Genomic DNA, 23,321 nt, shown 5'->3' on the forward strand with positions numbered 1-23,321 from the left:
TGAACGGGGGGGGGGGCGGGGGGGGACGGAAATAGTGTCCTCCCACTAAGACTAAAAGCTTGAAAATGAATGCACTACATGATGAGGAATTTAAAAAGGAAAAAAAAACCCGCCCCCATCGGACAGAATCTTAGGTGGAGATGCACAGGCACCCTCCCCCCACGCACAGCAGCTGCTCTTACCAAGACACTTGGATGCCTGGCGCCCAAAGTGCACGGTATCCAGACACACAGCGCACTGCGTGGCTCGCATGTTCAGTCCTACATTGAACCGGTGAGGAATGTTGTGGTGCATGCGCTCCTTAAGACGTCGGCTGAATTCTGGAGGAAAATTTTTTCAAAAAAATCATTAAAGTGCTGCAAATTATACCATCAAGAAGGTGAAAAGATGCCCCACAGAAAAGGAAAAGTGTTCGCAAATCATCCCTCTGACAAGGAGCTTAGAGAACACAGGAAGAACTATAGGAAGAACAGAATACAGAAAGAACAAGAATATAGGAAGAACTCTTTTGAAGCAATAGGAAAAAGACAACCCAATTAAAAAATGGGCAAAATATCTGAAAAGACATCTCTCCAAAGAAGATAAATAAATGGCCGAGAAGCACAGGAAAAGATGCTCAACGTCACTCATCACTAGGGAAATGCAAATAAACACCACAGTGAGATACTAGTTGACGCTCGCTGGGTTATCCAGACTCAAAAATATGGAAAATGCATGTTGGTAAAGATGTGGAGAAATGAAGGTCCTCATACGCTGCTGGTGGGAAAGCAAATGGTGCAGCCATTTTGGAATCCAGTTTGGTCGTTCCCCATAAAGTTAAACACAGAGTTACCAGATGACCCAGCAATTCCACTACTAGGTCTACACACCCAAGAGAACTGAAAACATTATGTAGCCACAAAATTTGTGCACAGATGTTCACAGCAGCATTATTTATGATAGCCAAAAAATGGAAACAACCTAAATGTCCATTGATGGATTAATACAGAAACAAGACGTGATAACCACACAACAGAATATTATTCAGCAATTAAAAAAATGAAGTACTGATAAATACTACAAGATGAATGAATCTCAAAAACATTACGCCCTATGAAAGAAGCTAGACACAAAAGGTCATACGTGGTATCATTCATTTATAGGAAACGTCCAGGATAGCAAATTCATGGAGGTAGAAAGCAGACTGGTGGTTGTCAGAGGTTCCATGAAGGGGGAAATGGGAAGCAACTGCCAATGAGTATAGGGTTGTTTTGTTTTTTGTTTTTTGTTTTTTGCGGGGGGGGGGGGTTGGACTAAAAATGTTTAAAAATTAGAATGTGATGGCTGCACAACCTTGTGAACTTACTAAAAAACAATGGATTATACATTTCAAATGAATTGTATAGTATGTCAATTATATCTCAATAAAGCTGTTAAAAAAACATTAGAGCACATTAGTGACAGATTGTAAAATTACTTTAACACTAAAAGATGTGTCTAGATTTATATGAACCAAATTAAAATCACCATTATCTGGTTATTAGGAATTAGGTTTTATTTAAGAACACATCACTGGCAGCAGATTGTTAATACAATGGCATAGATATTTGTGAGCACAGAGAAACATATGCTTCTAAGTCAGTTGTTTATAAATATTTTAGTCATAAAAGGTTTGTTTTCCACATGAGATCATGGATCTAGACCTTTTCAGAATCGTTTAAAGATCACTATTCTGAATTACAGAATTTCTGATTATTCAATACATAAACTGACTGAAGAATTCTCACTTCATGCCCAGTTCTTTCATGAATAACCTCCTTTTTTAAAAAGCCCAACTTTTCAGCCTCAAACAACTGATTCTTACATTTATAGTCCAGTCAGTTAAAATTAACAAGATTGATTTTTTTCCATTTAGAAGGCCCCCTTCTCAATAGTGACCTAACTAGCTAAGGCAGCTTTAAATAGAAAAATTCAGGATCCATATTTCTGAATCCAAATTGATTTCTCCATATAATGCTATCCCTGTTCCTTTATCAGAAAGTCATGAGGAATAAATAACACAAATGCACTTCGAAACTGTGAGCAAGGCACACACACACGAAGGAGATGCTTCGAGTATTCCAAACTACTCAGGGAGCTGCTCTATGCAGCCTCATCGAAGGACACGGGGGCCAGAAATGATTTTCCTCTGTGTTACCAGATCCACTTTGATGACTGTAAGAGTGAAGCTCTTTGATTCAAAGTGTTATGTAAACATAGGAAGCGAGATGACATCATCGCTGAAGAAAACAACGACAACAAAATCCCAACGAGATTGGCAGCTAAAGTGGGTTGATAGTGGGACTTCCCTGGCGGTCCAGTGGTTAAGACTCCACGCTTCCACTGCAGGGGGCATGGGTTCAATCCCTGGTAGGGGAACTAAGATCCCTCATGCCACACAGCAGGGCGAAAAATAAGTAAATAAGATAAAGTGCGTAGCTGGTGATACCCTGATATTAAACCATAGCTCTAACTCCACTCTCTGTATGACTTTCCAAACCACCTTCCTTGGCTTTTTTTCTTTTTTTTTAAGTCCTTTCCATCTCTAGGTGAACAGAGTACTTTTAAGCCCACAAAGTAAAACTCTTCACACCACTGGTATAAATTGGCACAAATTACCAACTTTCAAAATGCACATAACCTTTAACCTGATTCATTTCCCAAGGACTTATCCTACAGTCATAGCACCCACAGAGCTGCAGGGTATTCACTGCAGGATACATATGGAAACAAGGAACTGGAAATAACCTAAATGCCCATCAACAGGAGTCTGGATTAATAGGTGAATCATATACCTCCCACCGTGGAAGACCATGCAGCCCTCTAGAAGGACGGGGTCGATCCATATGTGTTAATATGCAACTGGCTAAGATAGCATTTTAACTAAAAGAAGAAATGTTCTGCAGTGTATAGCAGCGGCCCCCAACCTTTTTGGCACCAGGGACCGGTTTCGTGGAAGACGATTCTTCCAGGGACCAGTGCGGGGTGTGTGTGTGTGGGGGGGGGGATGGTTTGGGTGGTAACGCGAGCGATGGGGAGTGGGGATGACGCTTCGCTTGCTCGCCCGCCTCTCACCTGCTGTGCGCCCGGTTCCTAACAGGCCACAGACCGGTACCAGTCCACGGCCCAGGGGTTGGAGACCCCTGGTGTAGAGCATAGTGGGCTACGATATTTAAGAAAGACAAAAGGACTGAGAAAAATATGTTATTTTCTCCTGCCTCTTAAAGATGATTATATAAGACACCTGCATAATACAGACATGCAGTTACGTGCATGAACGATGGCTGGAAGAGCACAATGGTTGACTCTGGGTAAGGGAACCAGGGTGGGGAGAAGGCTTACTTCTTACTCTTTAACCTTTAGTGTTATTACTTGTCACTTTCACCTTAGGTCTGCATTTCTCAGTCCATTTAAAAAAATGTCGATGCATGTTCAGTGGCCCCTTTTGAGGACATACCCTCTGGAGTCGAAGACTCCTTCCTGCGGCTGGACGGCGGGGCGAGCAGGCTCAGGGCGCTGGGCTGGTGCTCGGGCGACCGCACGATGGCGGACATGGCGATCTGCTGCCTGGCGGTGGCCGGCGTGGACGGGTGCGGGTGGTCTGCGGCTTTCCGGTGGGCAGCTGGGGAGAGACGGGTCCAACGCCTTTAGGTTAGCAGGGTCCCCTAGAAGCCCCAACCAAGTGGACCGCCCCGGGGGCTGGCTATCAAAGGCCCAAGACCAAAAGGACACACAGGGTGCCCCATCGGCAATGCCGAGGATGCCGTGAATCGTTCAGACGTGGGATGTCTGGGCTGTCACCACGAGGCTGAACTAGTCTCGGCCAATCTCCTTGAGATTGGTCCTCTGCCTCATCCACCGCACTTGGCGTCAAGGGTGTCCGTACCTTCCTCCCGGGCGGAGCGGAGCTCGATGCGGGTCTTCTGCAGGGCTTCCTCGAGCTCCGCGCAGCGAGCTTTCTCCTTCTCCAGAGCCACCTTCAGCTCATTGTACTGCAGAGGAACCTGTGTGGGCAAAGCAGGGTCCTCTTTCCGTCGACTAAATAAACCCTAGCAATGGAAACAGAGATATCTCCTAACTCCTGGAAATTGGCACTGGGAACTAGTGAAAGGAGCTCTGCCTTGGGAGGAGCAGACCACGGGAGCCGGGCGCATACTCACTGCAAGCGGGTTTAGTAAAAATGGCATGTGAAGGGGGAGGGGGGGACCGAGCCACAGCCCCTCCCAGCCGGCTGGAAAAAAAATAGGGGCGTGGAAGTTTTCACCGAGAGGGTCAGAGATGCTTGAATTGCCACCACCTCTTCCTTTAGCATTCCCAAGAAGGAGAGCCATTTCCTGAGCCTTTACCCTCAAAAAATGGAAGTGGAGGATGGAATCAGGAGACAGAAATCACTCTTGCCTTGAATTTGTCTCATGATGCTTAGTTACAAGACACAGAGATGAGTATTATTTTTTTTAAAGGAAGCAAAAAAAGAAAAAAAAAAAGGAATACTAAAATAATGTCACCACAAGGGGCTTATGCAAAAAACATGCAAATGGAACATGTATTGTGCATGGGAAAGAAAAGTATAACGTAGGGTAATGGGAGTGAAAACTAACAAAAAAATACACGGAAGCACTCTGACTACATCAAGTGACAAACTCAGATAACAGTCCACTGATAAAATAAACTAGATTCAGTCTCATCAGCACCAACAGGCACGGTCACATAGCTCACAAGGAAACCCTCCTCCACAACCACCACTGCTGCTCTGGTCCCTTCCCGTAAAGAGAACAAAGGGACCAAGAGACCGGCCGCCGCCTTCAGCCCACTCCCCAGTATCCTGTCATCGGAGGCCTTCCCTGTACCACCGCCAGTGCTACTCCGGCATCTGGGTGCCTTGGGAAGAAGCTTCAAGCTCCTTAGAGACCTTCTGGAACTGAGAACACATGACCAAGCCTTCAGTGGTTCAGGGAAGCATGCTTTGGGCTTATTAAAAATCTTCCCATGTGTGCCTATATATCACCCTGTCCATCTGTTTCTTTTGGTCATTGTTTTCAATTTATATGTTACAATTTTAAAGAGATGGAGCCGCACCCCGTGGAAGGGACAGCTATCCAGTCAGACACTTTGGGCAGGTCACGTCAGCTCTCTGCGTCCCAGTCTCTTCTTGAGCCAATCAGAAGGACTGAGCAGATGATGGCTAGTTTTTCTGGAGTCCCGTACACGTGACCTGAGAATCCTTCTACGGCCCCATACAGATGACATATTAAAACCTCTGGAATCCTATCCCCATGACCTAAGAACCCCTCTCTGTCTAGAATCCCATACAAGTGACCTGTAATCTCTCCAGAGTCCTGTACATGTGAGCAGGGAACCCCTCTGGAGTCCAGGACGCCAACCTGAGTATAAACCTTCCTCTCTGCTACCTTCCCCACCCCAGCTGCCTGGGAAAAAACTATCACTGCCTTCACAGAGGAAGGCATGACAACTTTAAAGGCCATGAACACAAAATAGTGTATTACAGACTCGAGAGTGATCGCTTCTCTTGAAGAGCTATTCTGATGATCCCAAAGCCTCTTTTTCAACCCCAAACAAAACAAGATGCATTTTGTTTTCTCTGATGTTCCTAGGATTATCTATCCCAGTGGTCTTTAGAGAATCACCACGATTGAGCAAAACTGTCACTTCCCCGCTTTTCAAACCCTCTGACCCACCTTTTTCTTTTTAGCAGGTTGGTCCATTTTGGCTTGCAGAAAATCGATGAGTTTGGTTTGTTGAGAAATAGTGCCTTCCATTTTCACCTTTTCATGAGAATAGAGAACCTAAAATTTGTGAAAACGAAAGCACCTCAGACACCGAAAGAAGTATACTTTTAAACTCGGTACTTTAAGAAAATAAAAAATAAAGTTGTTACAATATTAACATACGAAAAATTCAACCCAAGCCGCACTGGGCCAATCTTTATTTACTTAGTTCTGATCTTACTGCCCACCATCCCCCCAAAAAAGATGGACTGAAGTACGGACAGATATGCGAAAAAGCAAAAAATAGCAAATGGCAAGTAGGAGAATCTAGAGGGTGGTCGTGATAGAAATTTCCCAGCTTCTCTGAACGTTAGAAAGTTTTCATAATAGAATACTGGGAAAAACACACAACGTGAAGATACTGCCCGTTTGACCAGAGAGATGGCCTTTAGCCATCATGCTTTGCTTCTGCAGACGCTTTAAGTTCCCTTTGCCAGTTCTCACCTGAATGTTCTCTAGCTGATACTCCAGATCACTCCTTTCTGTCTTCAGCAGATCAGCCCGATCTAGAGCTTCTTGTAGCCCTTGAGTCAGACGGAAAATGTGGCTCTTTTGCATGTCCATCTGCTGCTGTAACTTGGCTTGCTGGTGGGGAGAGAGGCAGGAGAGGCTTCATACCACACACAAAGCAACGTGCTCCCTCACTGTCCCTATTACAAACTAATTTCAGACATGGCACCAAAAGCTCGGCTCATTCCGGAATGACCAACTGTCTGCTATTCCAAAATGATGCATGTGCAGTTAAAAAGAACTTGCACAGAAATCTCTGATGGCCAGCCACTCACAGGGTGCCCACCACAACAAGAAGTCCAGACTGGTGGGTCTGCCTTCCCAATCAGAGTTGCAGTTAAGGGTATTTAGGTACTTCATAGTACGGGCCATCTGAGTTGACATCTAAGGCAGTACGACTTAATGCCATGACAGCCACGTTCTGATTTGTCCTTATTTTTTTTTTTTTTGTAAGATCTCAATTGCTGTTAAGAGAACTCACTTTGTGATTCCCCGTGTGGAATATACAAAGGGGAGTCAGGGCTTCCCTGGTGGCACGGTGGGTAAGAATCCGCCTGCCAATGCAGGGGACATGGGTTCGATCCCTGGTCTGGGAACATCCCACATGCCGCGGAGCAACTAAGCCCGTGCGCCACAACTACTGAGCCCATGCGCCTAAAGCCTGTGCTCCGCAACAAGAGAAGCCACCACAATGAGAAGCCCGCGCATGGCAACACAGTAGCCCCCACCCACCACAACTAGAGAAAGCCCACGCACAGCAACGAAGACCCAACGCAGCCAAAAATAAAAACAAATAAATAAATTGATTTAAAAAAAAAAACAAAGGGTCATAGCACCTCTAACTCAAACAGCACCTCGTCAGGGTGTGGGACCAACAAGCACACCAGTAGCCACAGTCGCAGGAGATATTTCTACCACGTGGGGAGGAAGGAAGATCCAAGGTTCAGTACAAGTGTTGGTAAAACCCAAGGAAAACAAAATTCTATTTAGGACATTGGAAATCGCTTTGTGCTGGAAATCTCCAATTTTTTTTTACAATGGAAGTCAACCAGAAAACAGAGCAGGCTATAAAGATACTGGGTTTATGACTCTCTTTCCTAAAATGTTTCTGTTTCTAAAAAGCAGGAAAGAGCAGCTATCCGGACAAGATGCTGCTTGATTTCACCCAACCCCTTGGGTCCAATCTAACCACACCACCAGTGGCCCAAATACTCCCTTCCCTGGTGGCCTAGAGCCTCTGCGGCCTTAAGGACAGAGGGCTGGTACAGAGCTATAACCAGCAGCAAGGGGAGTTTCCCAGCAGGCGAGGGCAAACCTCGGTGGCCCACGCCCCAGACGGCCAAAGGCTACTGATGACCTCGCAATCTGCTGAAACCTTGCTACCTTATTTCTCTTCCCTCCACCGATGCTTGTCTTTCCATTTCTACTCCTCACCTCTTGAGAGGCAGCTGATTCCCTGAGGCATCATGGTGTCATGGAAAAGAACCTGGGCTTTAGAACATTCCAGACCCTGGTTCAAATCCTGACTTTAACTCTTATTAGTCCTGTGACCAGGGGCAGCTCACTGCCTCTCAGACCCTCAGTCTCTTCGTCTGTAAGTGGGGGTAATAACTCCCTTCACTGGCTGACACACCGAGCACAGTGCCCAGCATAGAGCACATGCTCTATGAATCTTAGCGCTGCCTCCTTCGTCCGTCTTTCTTCCCTCCATCCCGTTCAGGTGCGCCCCCCTCACCTTTCCATCTTCCTTTCCTGCCCGAACCTACTCCGACAGCCTCTCCCCATCAGTCCCCCGTAAAGCAGGATACTAACTTATGATCACCTGCCCTGTGTGCGTGACCTGGAATTTCTGAATCAAACCACAGAACCCCCTAAAATACAGGGAAAGAAAGAGAGAAAACAGCTAAGATAACCTCCTCCAGGGAGCTATCTGTCCCCTGTAGCACAAATGATTACTTCTTGCAAATTATCCACTTTAGTTTCTCTCCACTATTTTAGGACAACACTAATTACTAGGCAGGAAGCAGAGAAACAAGTGCTAGGGACAAGAATCTGTTTGGTGACAGCCAGGCCCAAAATATTTCTCTAGAATCAACACATCAACTGTCCATTAGCTTTCCAGGAAATAGGCTACTTATTTACTACAATAGAAAACAAGAGTGACATTTATGCTCAATGAAATGTTTTACAAAACCATTAACCTGCTTCCCAAAGAGAGGTAAATGGAGGCTGTTCCCAGTCAGTGTTAGAGTGAAAAGAGGGCTCTAGCCATGTTCTTAGATCTGTCCCCCAATTTTATGAGGGTGACAGGAAACTGGGAGGAAGCACAAAGGAACTAGATGACAGAACCAGAGCATGAAACAACTCTGGTGGCTGGGAAGATGGATCAAAACCAACAAGAGAAGGTTTAATAGGATGGTATTTTTTTAAAACATCAACTGAATAAAGAAAGATGTTTAAAAAAAAAAAAAAAAAAAAAACTTGTAGAAGGGCTAGTGGTGATTTAACAGATCGATGGGTGTCGGCAGTGTGCTAAAGCCACACAAAGAGCTTGGGTCATTGGCAGAGATATTCAGAGCCCAGAATGGAAGTGGAGATAGCCCACTATTCTGTGCTGTTCAAACCACAGGGGCTTCTAGAAACTCTCTTCGGAAAGATAAATCTACCAGAAAAGAACATCCCAAACATGGAAGGACTTCAAGTGTTCCATTTAGAAAAGAGAAGGCAACATGGAGTGGGAAAGCTACAGAGATATCGAATCAGCTGTCACAGAGATGATAAAGAGTAGTAGTTCTCTCACAGAAGTGTCACAAGGACTATAGGAGTTAATTCATGGAAAATACTCAGAAAGGCACCTGGCACATAGTACGTGCTAATTAAACATTAGTTATTTTGATTACTAGTCAAAGTGATTTGATCATTAATCAATATTAACCTCCTACTTTGGTTGGAAATATGAGACTACACCCTGTTTTCAAATGTTTCGATGTAACAGAACCAATGGTTGGAAGTTATAGGCTTTAGTTTACAATAAGAAAGGACTTTCCAAGAGTTACAGGTGCCAGAAAAATGAGCTGGGATGTCTAAAGTCACTCTAAATTTTGATACTGAGACCAAGGTTCACCGAGGCCCACCTATGAGGAGGGCTGGGGAAGGGACTCTCTACCTTGGAGGGGGATTAACTCGACAGGATTAGCAAGTGGACTCTGAGCTCTGGCATCACTTCCAAGAGACTAATCCTGCCTGTAAAGGGCAGTGTGAGAAAAGCTTCTGAGGCCATTTCTGGTTTCCATTCTGGAAAAGATCTAGGAGAAAGATCCGTTAGTGCCCAGGACAGAGATAATAAAGGGAACAGCAATGCAAGTGCTGGGAATTTGCACTAAATGACACACAAAAATTCTTTCCAACTCTGAGACACTGATTCTGACCCCATTTACAAGAATCTGCACCTGATGGAGGGGACAGCCAGGCTGAGCCCCCGGTCTCCTGCTTACAGAGGGCCCATCACAAGCCAGCATGCCAGCTGCGTTCCGGACAATAAAGATTGTTCTTAGTTCCGTAATGGTTTCGGCTGTCAGTGAGATCTGCCTCCCATTCAATGGCAGCCAGACAGACATCTGCTCAAAAAGCCCTCTGTGAGGTGCAGAATGGAGAACTGGAAACGTTCCCAGGTAGTTTTAGAAGTGAGAACAAGGGAACTGAATCAGGATTCCAGCCTGCTCTTCCTAGCCCTGCCACTGACTCACCATGTAACCTCGGACCAAAGCACTGAGCTGTTGGGGCCAGCGCTCCTTCCTTGAAAGGAAAAGAGGACAGGTGAGATCACTGATTATTTCTGTTCCTCCTGTTCCAACAGGTGCCTCAAGTGGGGGTGTTGCCTATTCATTCCAGATAAAAGACCATCATTCTCTATCTGACCACCGGGGTGATTTGTCAATTTCTATTATAATGTTCTTAGTGTCACCTTTGGTGAATTTCCCACCCACGTGTGTGTATGTTTGTGTTTGTGTGTGTGTATGTGTGTGTGTGTGTGTGTGTGTGTAATTGATTTTATTTAAAAACTTTTTGTTGTGGTAAAATATACATAAAATTTACCACTTTAATCATTTTAAATTGCACAGTTCTGTGGCATTAAGTGCATTCACATGGTTGTACATCACCATCATCCATCTCCAGAACTTTCCGAAACTCCCACCCATATTTTTTAAAGCCTCATTCTATAAAACATTTTACATTCACCTGCAAAATTTTCACCACACTTTTCGAACTTAATAGCATAGTCGTAATATTTCTACCAGCAGAGCCCCTCAGGGGCTACAGGTAGCACACAATAAAACCTCAATTCACCAGAATAGATAATCTGGCTAATTCAACCGTCAGGGTTCACTATGGCTTAAACAGAACACTCCTGGAGTCCCACTTCTCATGAAATATCTTTATAAAGTGCATTTGTCCTGATAGGTCAATTCTAATGAACAAAGCCGAATTATCAGTGATTCAACCAAACCAGGGCTCTGGTTGGGAGTGGGAAGTTGTCATCAGTTTAAACAGAGATTTTCAGAATTCTGTTAAAAGGTACAGGAAATAACATAAGGAATGGATTGGTTTAGGAGACCAATTTGAGCTTTTCGTTTTGTGTCTCAAAAGCAGGGCATCATTTTTTTTAAACTGAATTAACTGGATGTTCAAAAGCCTTCATGAGACTTGGCACTCAGTGTAATCTGATCAGGTCATTGCCCCGTGCACAAATCTAATTACATGGTTGTCCTATCAGCCTGCAAACTTCATGTACTTTGGACATAAACTCTAAAGAAGAATTTAACTCAATATCCATGTGCCTGCATATTTAATAAACTTCCACTTGGCACAGACTCGCTGTGTGCTTGACACGCCACTAAGCACCATTTGGGAGGACACAATGACAAAGAGGACCCCGGCCTTCGCGACACATTCTTTTAACGTGTTAAACACCTTTAAGAAAGTATCCGGGACTTCCCTGGTGGCGCCAAGGCAGGGGACACGGGTTCGAGCCCTGGTCTAGCAAGATCCCACATGCCGCGGAGCAACTAAGCCCATGCACCATAACTACTGAGCCTGTGCTCTAGAGCCCACGAGCCACAACTACTGAAGCCAGCACACCTAGAGCCCATGCTCCGCTACAAGAGAAGCCCCCGCAACGAGAAGCCTGCACACCACAACGAAGAGTAGCCCCCGCTCGCCGCAACTAGAGAAAGCCCATGTGCAGCAACGAAGACCCAACGCAGCCATAAATAAATAATAAAATAAAAAGATATAATGAAATAAAATTTTTTAAAAAAGAAAAAAAGAAAAAAAAAGGAAGTATCCGGTGACCACCTTACTCTTCTTTGAAAATTTCCACTTAGAAATCTGAATGCCTTAATTTGGATCTGCCCACCTGAAGACAACAGATATTCACTTGAGAGTCCACCCGGCTCTATTTACCCGGCGTTTTACACTCACCTCTTCCAGAAGCCTTTGTTTGAGCTCTCGTTCCGTCTCCAGCTTCTGTTGTAAACTTCGGGCGTTCATTTCAAGCATGGCGTGTTTCTTCTCCAGGTCACTGAGCTGGACAATTGGAAAAAATTGGCTGTGATACCACATTTAGTAATGTTAGACGCTAACAACTTTTGCAAATATCCACAAACCTTCTCAGGTAAAGAATAATCAAGTTCTAAAGGTCAGAACATAAATACTGGTTTTTTAAAAGTATATCACAAATGTCCATGTCATAGATAAGCCTTATGTGCGTTATTCTACGAGGAGAGAATATTACTTCTAAGGGATGGGTCATATGTAGAGCAGTGACAAGTTCTAGGAGGATGACTTCTCAAGAATTTATTTATCTGACATGCTTTGGCTGAATTAAATAATCACATTCTGAACGCTTACTACTCGCATAGGATAATATCAGGAGCTTTGGATGAAAGGATAGACAAGCTCTCTCAAGGATCTTACATCAAGTCACAAAGGCAGAGGGTGGCGCCATAACTAGACACATATACAAATAGTGACTGCTTTGTCAGGTGACGATTTTCTTAAGAGGTACGGAGAAGAGAAATTCATCCTGAAAGACTAGTCGTCAAGAGAAGATGGGGTCAGAATGTCTAGAGTCTTAAAGGATGGGTAGGACTTTACTACAGAATACTTTAAGAACAGTCAGATAAAAAAAATATCCTTCAAGCTAAACACAAAAGGGTTCATTTATCTCTAAATAATATATTTACTTTCCTCATGGTCAAATAATATATTTACTTTCCTTATGGTTAAAAAATGGTTAAAAAAATAGTAAGCCAACACCAGGAGGGTTCCTGAGTAACAAGCTCTAGCCTTGAATCTGATCATATTATTTCTATGAAATTCTGGTAAGAAAATAATCACGGATGTCCATGAAGATTTATGTTCATCACAGTGTTATTTATGATGGCAAAAACAGAAAAATGGAAGAAGCTCAAATTTTCAACACAACTGGAATCATTACAATAGGTGCCTCGGGCTTCCCTGGTGGCGCAGTGGTTGAGAGTCCGCCTGCCGATGCAGGGGACACAGGTTTGTGCCCTGGTCCGGGAAGATCCCACATGCCGCAGAGCAGCTGGGCCCGTGAGCCGTGGCCACTGAGCCTGCGCGTCCGGAGCCTGTGCTCCGCAGCTGTGAGAGGCCCGCGTACCGCAAAAAAAATAAAAATAAAAAATAGGTGCCTCTGTGTAATTGATGTTTCTAGAACTACATGTTCAAAAAAGACTCACTAATTCAGGAAAAGACCCTAGTTATGTGATGTTTAAAAAAATATGTAAAGCTGTTTATATAGTAAGAACCTAAATTTATAAATATTCATATGTATATACAAATTCACCAAGATAACCGTGATGACAGCTTACCAGTCATTTTTTTCTTGACTTTTCTGTGGTTTCTATATCTTCCACAATGACCCCAAATAATCACTTTTATAATCATGAAATTACAAAGTTACACAAAATTCAGAGGTTAGATTTCTACTTTATGCTATGTGTGTGCGTGCATGTGTGTGTGTGCAAAAGAGTGTATGTATGAGGCTATGCATATACATGAAATTCCTCGGACCTTTTGCTATCTATAATATTGAAGCACCTATTCGAAATCTCTTTTAAGATTAGATAAAAATCTCCAAACACTGGTATATCACTTTGTAAATATAGAATACAGAGTGCTAGGTGGACAGAAAACGTGTATTTCCAACGTGAAACACTGAGAACCTGCACCATCCTCAGATCCTACCGTGTCCCTGGACTTAGAACCCAGAGAGGCTGAGGCTTCCTGTCATTGCAGCAATGGGGTGAGCATGAGTCCTCAACACTCCCCACTCCCCAGGGATGTTCAACATTAGACCCATGAAGGCGTCTAGAAATCAAATGCCAGAAAGCAAGAGTACTGTGCACCCAGATCAAAATCTCGACTTCAGGGGCCCTGACAGGCAGATGTGAGGAAGTCACTGACCGACTTTGATACCCTAGTACCTGCCCCCCTCACCCACGCTACTGGCAACAGAGGGCGGCCCACAGGGAAGCATAATCGCGCAACTCTATTTATGAAACATGCTGACCATTGATCGCATGTGACTGTGTGTCAAGCATACCTGCTAAAAGGAGGTGCACACGTGTATCTAAAGGGCAGGAGGGACAGGGGCTGACCTTGTCAGAGAGACTCTCGGCCTTCAGCTTCTGTTCCTTGAGAGCCTGCTGCAGGGCCAGAATCTCAGCCTTGTGCTCCTTCACTGCCAGCTCGACCACCTGGCGCGACTCGGTGATCCGCTGATCGGCCCTCGCCCTGCGGGGAAACACAGGCACGTTCAGAAGCCCCACCATCGCTGCCCTGCAGGAAGGAAGCTGGTCCAGCTCGGGCCCTGCTAAGCAACCAAACAGACTGAGGGCTGGCGAGATGCCCAACCCGACCCCTTGTTCTGAATTATGTCTCGTTTTCTGACCACGTTCAGAGTGAAGATGTGACCCACTTTAGGCCCTGGGTAAAAATACTCTTCACAGGTAAAGTTCCTGTGAATATATATGCACTTGGAAAGGCTGAAGGCGCTAAGGCATCCTTCCAAATGCAACTGGGTTGGAGAAGACGTCACAAGACTGTCACACCCTCCTACGGGAGCGGGAAGGGAATGAGGGCCTGCTGAAGGAACACAGGGTGCAGAGGGCCACGCGAGGCCCCATGTGAGCAAACACTTCCTCTCCTTAAAGTACATGCAAGAGGTGAAGTGTTCTGGGTGCTCCTCAAGAAACTGAAACTTGAACCTGACGGATGTATCAATATCTGTAAATAAGGTGAAAGAATAGAAAAACTGGAAGCAAACTAGAAAAATCACTGCCCCTCCCCCCTTTAGGTCTTATGATTTGCTGCTTCCACACCTGGGCTCGTACAGGCTCCTCCACTGGCAGCTCTCCTTCCCCACCTGACAAATCCAAATCTTACTCAGACTTCAAGGGTAAACTCAAAGACCATGTTCACCATAGAACCTTTCCCAGTTTCCCTCTCAGAAGCAACCTCTCCTTGTTGTCCCCTAAGCATAAAGGTACTTCTTGCCTGGCACAGCCCACTCTCTATTTTAGGCGATAAATAGCTCAATGCATAGTTTACCTCCTCCACTAGACTCTTAGCCTCTTGAAGACAAGAATTAAGAATTATATTTTACTCATCTCAGGTCTCACATAATACCAAAACAGAGGGAGGAAAGAAACGGGGGTGGGTAGCCAAGATCTTTCACAATTGCCCCTGAAAGTATACATGAAATGTCTTCCCAAGCACAGCCCATGATTACATCTTCCACGTGTGATTGTGAATTTCTTGATGCTATGGTCAGATTCCGTCCCCAAAACTGTCTCTGAAGGATTCTAGAAACAGCTGGCATAAGAGCTGGACTTGCAGGTGGGAGGGAGTGGGGGGTCTGTGTGAGGGCAGCCAGAACGTATGGTGAGGACGGGGAAGCCCAAGAGTTTGGAAGGAAACTGCAACAGGAGGTCTTAAACCAGCAGCCCCCTTACATCAGCAAGAACCCTGAATGGGAAGATATCTAAAAGGGGAATATTTTTACCAGTTTCTCTTGAAACTTATAGGTCCTCTTTGCTTCCAGTCTTTTCTAGTTTGATTTAGCACAGATTATACATCCAAGACAGTGACGAGTCTACTTTATGATCAAGCAAATGTGGGAAATACTAAAATGAATCTGATAGAGTCCTAATAAATGATAAATATTTCCAGGTATAGTTTATCTTGCTTACAGAGTTCAGAGTGGACTTCCCTGGTGATGCAGTGGTTGGGAATCTGCCTGCCAATGCAGGGGACACGGGTTCGAGCCCTGGTCCGGGAAGATCCCACATGTCACGGAGCAACTAAGCCCGTGCGCCACAACTACTGAGCCTACACTCTAGAGCCCACGAGCCACAACTACTGAAGCCCGCGTGCCCTAGAGCCTGTGTGCCGCAACTACTGAGCCCATGCACTGCAACTACTGAAGCCCGCACGCTGCAACTACTGAAGCCCACGCGCCTAGAGCCTGTGCTCCGCAACAAGAGAAGCCACCGCAATGAGAAGCCCCTGTACCGCAACTAAGAGTAGCCCCCACTCGCCACAGCTAGAGAAAGCCTGCGCGCAGCAATGAAGACGCAACGCAGCCAAAAAAATGGAGCTGAGAGTACCACAGGAAGGCAAGTTTCAGAGGAAGGTGATATTAGCGAGGTTATGCAGGGAGGGACAGGATTCAGCTGGGTAGACATGAAGCCACGGGGCGAAAACCAGTCCGTAGGTGTCTCTGCACAAACTAAGAAAGGCACATGTTCTTTAAGACTGTTTACTTCCATCTGTTGGTAAACTGTCATAATATACTGATTTTGTTAGCGCAAACATTGCTGCCGTGAGCTGTTAAACTGTCATAATAAATCTTCTTATCTATGACGTCTTCAGTGCAAACAGCATCCCCGGCAGCATGCAGTACACAACCCTCACACCTGTGACCCCGGCAGGAAGGGAATTCTATGCTGGGAGGACTGTGGGAACACAGAGAAAAGATACTACCTGAAATTATTTCCTACCAAGAAATGGAAAAAAAAAACACAAACTGTTCTTATAGAGCAGTTGTTCTCAAACTGGGGGTGATTTTGCCCCCAAGGGGACAGTGGGCACTGTGTGGAGATGTTTTGGGTTGTCACAACAGGAGGAGGGAGCCACTGCTCGGGTTTAGTGGGGCAAGCCCAGGGATGCAGCTCGGCATCCTACAGCGCACAGAAGAGCGCCCGCAACAAAGGATCATCCGGCTCGAGCTGTCAATAACGCCAAGGTTGGTGTAGAAGGCAGACTTGCGTCACAAATGACCAGGATCGAAACACTGATGGTCTTGCTACACGATCACAATGATGAGAAACCCGAGAAAAGAGTTTCTACAAAGAAAGCACTGAGATATTCTCCCTGTCGACTCCCAGGGCCCTGCATGGGGTAAGTGGTCACCATCTACTGCCAAATGGCACTGTCTGTATTTACAACAAGGATGACAGACCCATTCTGGTTTGCACAAGAGTCTCCCAGTTTTAACACTGAAAGTCTTATGTCCCAGGACACTGCTCAGCCCTGGCCAAGCTGGGACAATCGGTTACCCTGCTGGTAGCTCTGAGCTGGATCCTGCTGCTGTCACCTGCCATTGGCTTTCTACCAACAGGAAGTCCCACCTGCTCTGCTTCTCAGTGTCCAGCATCCTCTGTAACTCTCGAACCCGACACTCAAACTGGGACTTCTCGTCACCAAGGACGCTCCTCCAGGCCTCCCACTGCCGCTCTTTTTCCAGCAGCTCGTCGTTCAGGGCCTCCAGGTCCATGACCTGCTCCTCCAGCATTGTGCAGGTGGTCTTCAGAGCTTCCATCGTCTGCAAATCAGTATCACTGAGTTATGCTTTGTATCAAATGAGGATTTCCCAGATGTTACTTTTGTCAGATCAGTTTCAGAAAAGCAGGAGTTTCTAACTATGGTCTGAAAGACACTATCTTTTTCTCCTACAGAATGAGGGGACCAGACAAGAATGGATGAAGGGCCATTTCTGCCGTCATCTTATAGAAAGAACCAGGAGGAAGACCAGGGAAAAGAGACCACACTCAACAATTAAGTGGCTCGGGAATTCCCCGGCTGTCCAGTGGTTAGGACTCTGAGCTCTCACTGCCAAGGGCCAGGGTTCAATCCCCGGTAGGGGAAATAAGATCTCATAGACCATGCGACGCAGCCAAAAAAAAAATTTTTTTTAAATAAATACATAAAAGTAAAGTGGCTCACAGAAGCATTCTATTCTATTTTTAATGGTTTTAAATCAAAATCAAGAACAACCACACACAGGACTTCCCTGGCAGTCCAGTGGTTAAGATTCTGCACTTCCACTGCAGGGGGCACGGGTTCCACAGGGATGGTGGGGAACTAAGATCTTGCATGCTGTGCGGAGCGGCCAAAAAACAAAAAAAAAACCAACTACACACTTCTAAAAGCCATTTTTAAAACCCACAAGCCTTCAAAACACAGACATGGGCTTCCCTGGTGGTGCAGTGGTTGAGAGTCCGCCTGCCGATGCAGAGGACACGGGTTCATGCCCCAGTCTGGGAGGATCCCACATGCCGCGGAGCGGCTGGGCCCGTGAGCCGTGGCCGCTGAGCCTGCGCATCTGGAGCCTGTGCCCCGCAACAGGAGAGGCCAAAGCAGTGAGAGGCCCGCGTACAGCAAGAAAAAAAACACCGAAAAACAAAAAACACAGATATGATTATAAAAAAGAGCCCTTTGGGATTCCCTGGTGGCGCAGTGGTTGAGAGTCCGCCTGCCGATGCAGAGGACACGGGTTCATGCCCCGGTCCGGGAGGACGCTGAGCCTGCGCGTCCGGAGCCTGTGCTCCGCAACGGGAAAGGCCACGACAGTGAGAGGCCCACGTACCACAAAAAAAAAAAAAAAAAAGAGCCCTTTTACTGAACAGGCTCAGTCTGAGAACCCTTGGGAGAGATGCAACTGGCACCTGCTCTAAAGTCTAAAGGGGTTCCAAGTTTCCTGGGGAAGTCTCTGACGTTGTTTACAATCCTTACTTGCTTCTGGCTGGTGAGCTGCATCTCCCTCTCCGTGATCTCGCGGCGGAGATGGTCTACTTCACTTCGCAGCTGTACGATCTCATCACTGGCGCCAGAGGCCTCATCAAGTTGTTTGGACAAGTAGAAGTTTTGGTTGTTGAGCTCAGCGTTGTCCTCCGTCAGCTGGTTTAGCTGCTCCTCCAGGTCTGTGATCACCTAAGAGGAAAGGAATCCGGTTACGCAGCAATCAAGTTGATCTGAAATGAGAAATTGCTTCTAGAGCCATCAGCACTTGAACCTACATGATAATGACTATCAGTGTGCAGCTCACGTTTGCCCATCCAACCTCTGTGAGCCAAACTCAACCTCCCACACCCACCCCCTTAGCGCCCAAACACACATATGCTGTGGGAGAACAAGAAATGTCTCGGATTCTTTTCTGACTCAGGATTCATCAGGAAAATATGGTAAAAACAAATCAATCAAATGTGCCTGCCATATGGAAGGGGCAACTTTAAATGAGATCAAGTTCATGGACAATAATAGAATGTGGAAGATGCAAACTGAGGAAAGAGGAATAGTAGAGAGACTGGTATCACAGTCTGCTAATTAAGCTAAAACGCCCAGGACATCATCTACAGGACATTATCCTGGGAAACAGTCTTAGAAAGCAAAATAAAGTGCTTATCACGGAAGACTGAGTGAAGGACACTAAGAGTTATTTTAATAATATTTTAGGTAATAAATTTAAGTTCATGCAACAAAAGGAAAAAAAAAATTTAAGGGACTCTCAGAATAATCCTGAAAATACAATACTGTATGACAGCATCACTTTAAATGGTTCTTATTATGCAGCTGGCTATCAGAAAGTGGGAAGACATGTATATGAAATTGTCATTTTACTGAGAGAGATTTAATCTGGTTTTACTAAATGATTTCCCTGCTCAATGGCAGAATGATTTCAATTTCAGCGCATTTAGCTTTCCCGTTCTCTTTGCTGAGGTTTAGTACCAGCACTTGCAAAGGGCTTTTATATATAATACTTTAGAAGTTTAAGGGCAATTTTCTAATAATAGTTGGAATGAGGCGCAATGGCGGTAAATTAAATCTTACATAACTAAAAGGAGTCAATTAAAAGGAAATGCCTCTGAGCCTATGGTTAATTGTTTCCCATTTTCAAACCCAGAGTAGACTTAGTTTCTGAAATGTTGCCACTGTTTCCATGACTAACTCCCTATTTTAACCTACTTTGACTATCAATTAAAAAATCTTCCCAGGCACATAGAATTAAAGAACGTCAATTAAGTAGATCTGTTCAATGTGGCCACAGCTTTTCATTTTGTTAACTGTGCTGATGAGCTTTTAATGCAGTAAGTGGTCTAGTAATTTGTATTTTAATATCAAAAGGCATGTTAATTCCTACGGTTTGTGTAATGCTATCAGCTACAAGAGGGGGAATAAAGGTTATCTGGTCAGGTTCTTGGCTAAACCTCCTTCATCAGGGTTAAAAAAAAAAAAAAAAAAAAAAAAAAAACTTCAAATCTTTCCATCCTAGCAGGCACTTCTGCCTTACTGGGAACCCTGTATCACCCTTTGTGTGACGTGGTTAAATCTCCCGAAAGCAGAAACAATGAGTAAACAATGCAGTAAACCCATTCCTTAAGATGGTTTTCCTCCTAGACTGCAAATGTCTCCACTGTGCTTCCTTCTACCTCTGTCCCCAAAGGAAAACAACAAGACTGATGCAGCAAACTGGCCTGGAAGCTGTGCTATAAAATGGATTCTGGAAGCCCCAAACAAGCCACCTTGAACTTGACTGGGTTGGTTTCTCCACCTGACACGGAGGGAAATACTATATTGACTACCTCCTCTGTTGCTCTGGTTTTAAGGTTTTGGCTTTTTCTTGAGTGCTATTCTACTTTAACGCATCATGTGATTCAATACACGGGGTAAAAATTAATGACCAAGATGAGGCATCAGTGGTGCCCCATGGGGAGCAAACAGACTACAGAAAATCTACCCACATAAGAATATATATGCTGCCAAAAGAATTTACTTGTCATTCAAAGACATATTTAAGACTCTGGGTACCTACTCCCTTTCTTTGACTCATGAAAACAAATGCAATTTATAATAAGCCCATTTCTGCCACTTCTCCTCCTCCTCCCCAAATTAGATTATAAAGTGCTAAAGAAGAAACACTCGAAAAAAGTCAGGGAGGTGCCCAGATTACTACTCTCATTTCGACTGGCCACTGGAGTAGGAAGAGTCCTTCTTTTTCCTGTTGTCACCCTGTTTTCAAGGGGTCTCTGACTTCCGTTTACACTTTGTGATGATTGGCCCTGTATTCTGTCATCATCTCTATGTTGCCTGTTTGACAAGAGGAGGATTAGGTGCTTGCACGAAGCAGCCAAGGCCTCGTCAAAGCACGTTAGTGCATTCGGATGTTTCGTATGTTCTTCCTGCCCAAAAGCCGTAACACGTTGAGCTTGTGGCTCTGTTGGAGTTGCCAGAGTATTAGACACACAGATATTGGGCGGACCTGAGACACAGGCAGTAAATTAATGATCTCCGTGGTTAATAAAAAAAAAATAAAAAAGGCTAATAATGGGCTATCTGTGATTTTGAACTAGATTATAAGCAAAGAGAATTCTTAGGTCTACTTTGTGGGTATATTCTCTCCACACCAAGGGTAAATGATCTGTTTCCTGTATTATGAGTCTCTTAAGCTTTCAACCCCAAGGATAGAAGGCAGGAAAGATAAACTGCAAGGCTGATTCCATCTTAGTGGTAAAAAAAAGATGAGGGAGATAGCTTCATAATGCAAGGGCCAGCAGAGCTTTCTTCTGTGCTGTTTTTACAGATAAGACATCTTGGTACAATTCTAACAGAAAACAGGGATACAAAAAAATTATCTACTCTCAGTGTCCAAAAAGAAAATTTTTTTTAAGATCTCTATTTGAGGTTATCTGTTGCTTTTTAAGCACACCTCATGGTTTCAAGATACATATGTTACCTCTCACACCTGACTGGGCAACCAGCAGAGGGAACGTTACCTGGTAAATGTCCAAGAGCATGCTGGGGGTGAAGACATCAGCCAGACAATGAGTATCGGGCTGAAAAGACACAGGGCTGACATCCTATTTTAATGCCTCATTCCTTCTTGAAGGCAGCTATTTGCATATTATTTATTTTTAATCTTATAGCTGACAGATTGATTCATAATTAAAACCGTGTCATATGTTGGCCCACCAACTCCTCTCCAAAACAGACTTAGGTAGGGTTTTAGGTGCCAGATTGAATCAAATCCTTTTTTAAAATCTCTTCAAAATATAGAAATGGCCTGAGCTTGAAAATCTTACTGCTCATGAGCTTATTAAAAGCTGCTAACTGGGAGCTCCAATTGATTGAGCTATTATAGGAATTCCCACCGGTAACAAAGATGACATTTCCCAGCGGCGACAATCCTGGACAGCACCAACGAGAAAGGAACATCTTACTGCGCTCTCCTAAAGTGTCTATAAAGCAGCCTTTGAACTTGCGAAAGTATAACTGAGATCTACCATTGCTGCCAAGTGTTGTTCTAAAGTGGTGGTTTTCAAACTTTTTTAAGGAGCAGGACCGTTTTCTACACAAGATTCTGTGGTAAATCCAATATAATAAAATGATAATAGCAACCAACACTGATTAGTGCATTCTGTGGACCAGGCCCTGTACAAACACCAATGCACCATCTAATTCTTGCAGGAACCCCAGGTATTATTACCAAGTTTCAGATTCTATGACTCAGTGTTTCCTAGGTTTCACTGTTTCCAAAATCTGAATGTATATTGCAACTAAGCAGCTGTCTCTCTTCCCTCACCCAGCCCTGCAAACAGCAGTAATTAAATGAATTATGCATCTTACAATCAAGGGTGTATTGGAATTGAGGACATACAATGTCATCCCATTTCATGGACAAAGAAATGGAGCCTCAGGAGTGTAACATCACATAGGTTACCAAGAGACCAATTTAGAATCTGAACCAGTCTATCTGACTCCAGAGCGTGTGGTTTGGACCCCCAAGCTACCCAGCTGCCCTAGTTGAAATGTGGGTGGGGATCACTTTCTTGGGTTCCCCCTCCCACTGGGAGAGGCCCCCAAAGGCTTCTCCACAGAATGCCAGGGGTAAGTAAAGGAAGGATTAGAAGTCACTGTGCCAGAAAAAGCAAATTTGAGGGATAAAGAGAGTACAAAAGTTACATACGAAAGTAACCAAATTTGTTCTACATATTGGTATATTCCATTAAAACTACACTTGCAATTTTAAAAATGGGGGGGGAGGGAGGATTACAAAGGCACACAAGCAAACTGTTGAGGGTGATGACTATGTTTGTTATTTTGATTGTTTTGCTGATTTCACAAATATACGCACATTTCAAAACTCATCAGGTTATTGTACTCTGATTATCCCTTAAGCTGTAAAAAAAAAAAAAAGGTGTTAAAAAAAAAAGACGAAAAAAGGAGAAAAGAAAACTCCAGACGAATGGAACAGGATTACTGATGTACACATTTAAAATGCATCCAAGTTTATTTTAGGAAAAAATAGTAATGTTAAAAAAAAAAGACACAGTCCTAAAATGATCTATATTTTATTCAGTGATCATTTATGAGCATGTATGTAATATAAGCAAATAACTCTTGTGTAAAATAAGAAACCAAGATAATAAGAAATTTAAAAAGTAAGGCAAAAGAGTAGAGGAACAAGGAAGGGAAGAAATCAACAGATAATGCTAAGGCAGGCTCACCCTAGATCCAGCCACTGGCAACAGGAAATAGACCTAAATTCCATCTGCCAGGTACCTACTAGAGTGAAACAGAGGCACGTCCCATGACCTAGCTATTCCACTCTTGGGTATATGCTCATCAGAAACAAGGCCTTAC

The 23,321-nt window shown here is 44.4% G+C and overlaps 1 protein-coding gene across 1 annotated transcript in view; it reads right to left on the bottom strand.

Moving 5' to 3' along the window:
* The window catches only part of CIT (citron rho-interacting serine/threonine kinase), a 168,969-nt gene that overhangs the window by 16,894 nt on the left and 128,754 nt on the right, over window positions 1-23,321 (bottom strand). The window contains exons 21-29 of the mRNA XM_007464873.1: window positions 18,417-18,614; window positions 17,033-17,226; window positions 14,000-14,135; window positions 11,796-11,900; window positions 6,249-6,389; window positions 5,715-5,822; window positions 3,905-4,067; window positions 3,476-3,640; window positions 183-320 (exon numbers count right to left, since the gene is read on the bottom strand). Coding sequence (XP_007464935.1) covers window positions 183-320; window positions 3,476-3,640; window positions 3,905-4,067; window positions 5,715-5,822; window positions 6,249-6,389; window positions 11,796-11,900; window positions 14,000-14,135; window positions 17,033-17,226; window positions 18,417-18,614 — 1,348 coding nt within the window. The remainder of the gene's footprint in view (window positions 1-182; window positions 321-3,475; window positions 3,641-3,904; window positions 4,068-5,714; window positions 5,823-6,248; window positions 6,390-11,795; window positions 11,901-13,999; window positions 14,136-17,032; window positions 17,227-18,416; window positions 18,615-23,321) is intronic.

The sequence above is a fragment of the Lipotes vexillifer genome, unplaced genomic scaffold (genome assembly GCF_000442215.2).
Source record: "Lipotes vexillifer unplaced genomic scaffold, Lipotes_vexillifer_v1.1 scaffold2030, whole genome shotgun sequence".
Lineage (NCBI taxonomy): Eukaryota > Metazoa > Chordata > Mammalia > Artiodactyla > Lipotidae > Lipotes > Lipotes vexillifer.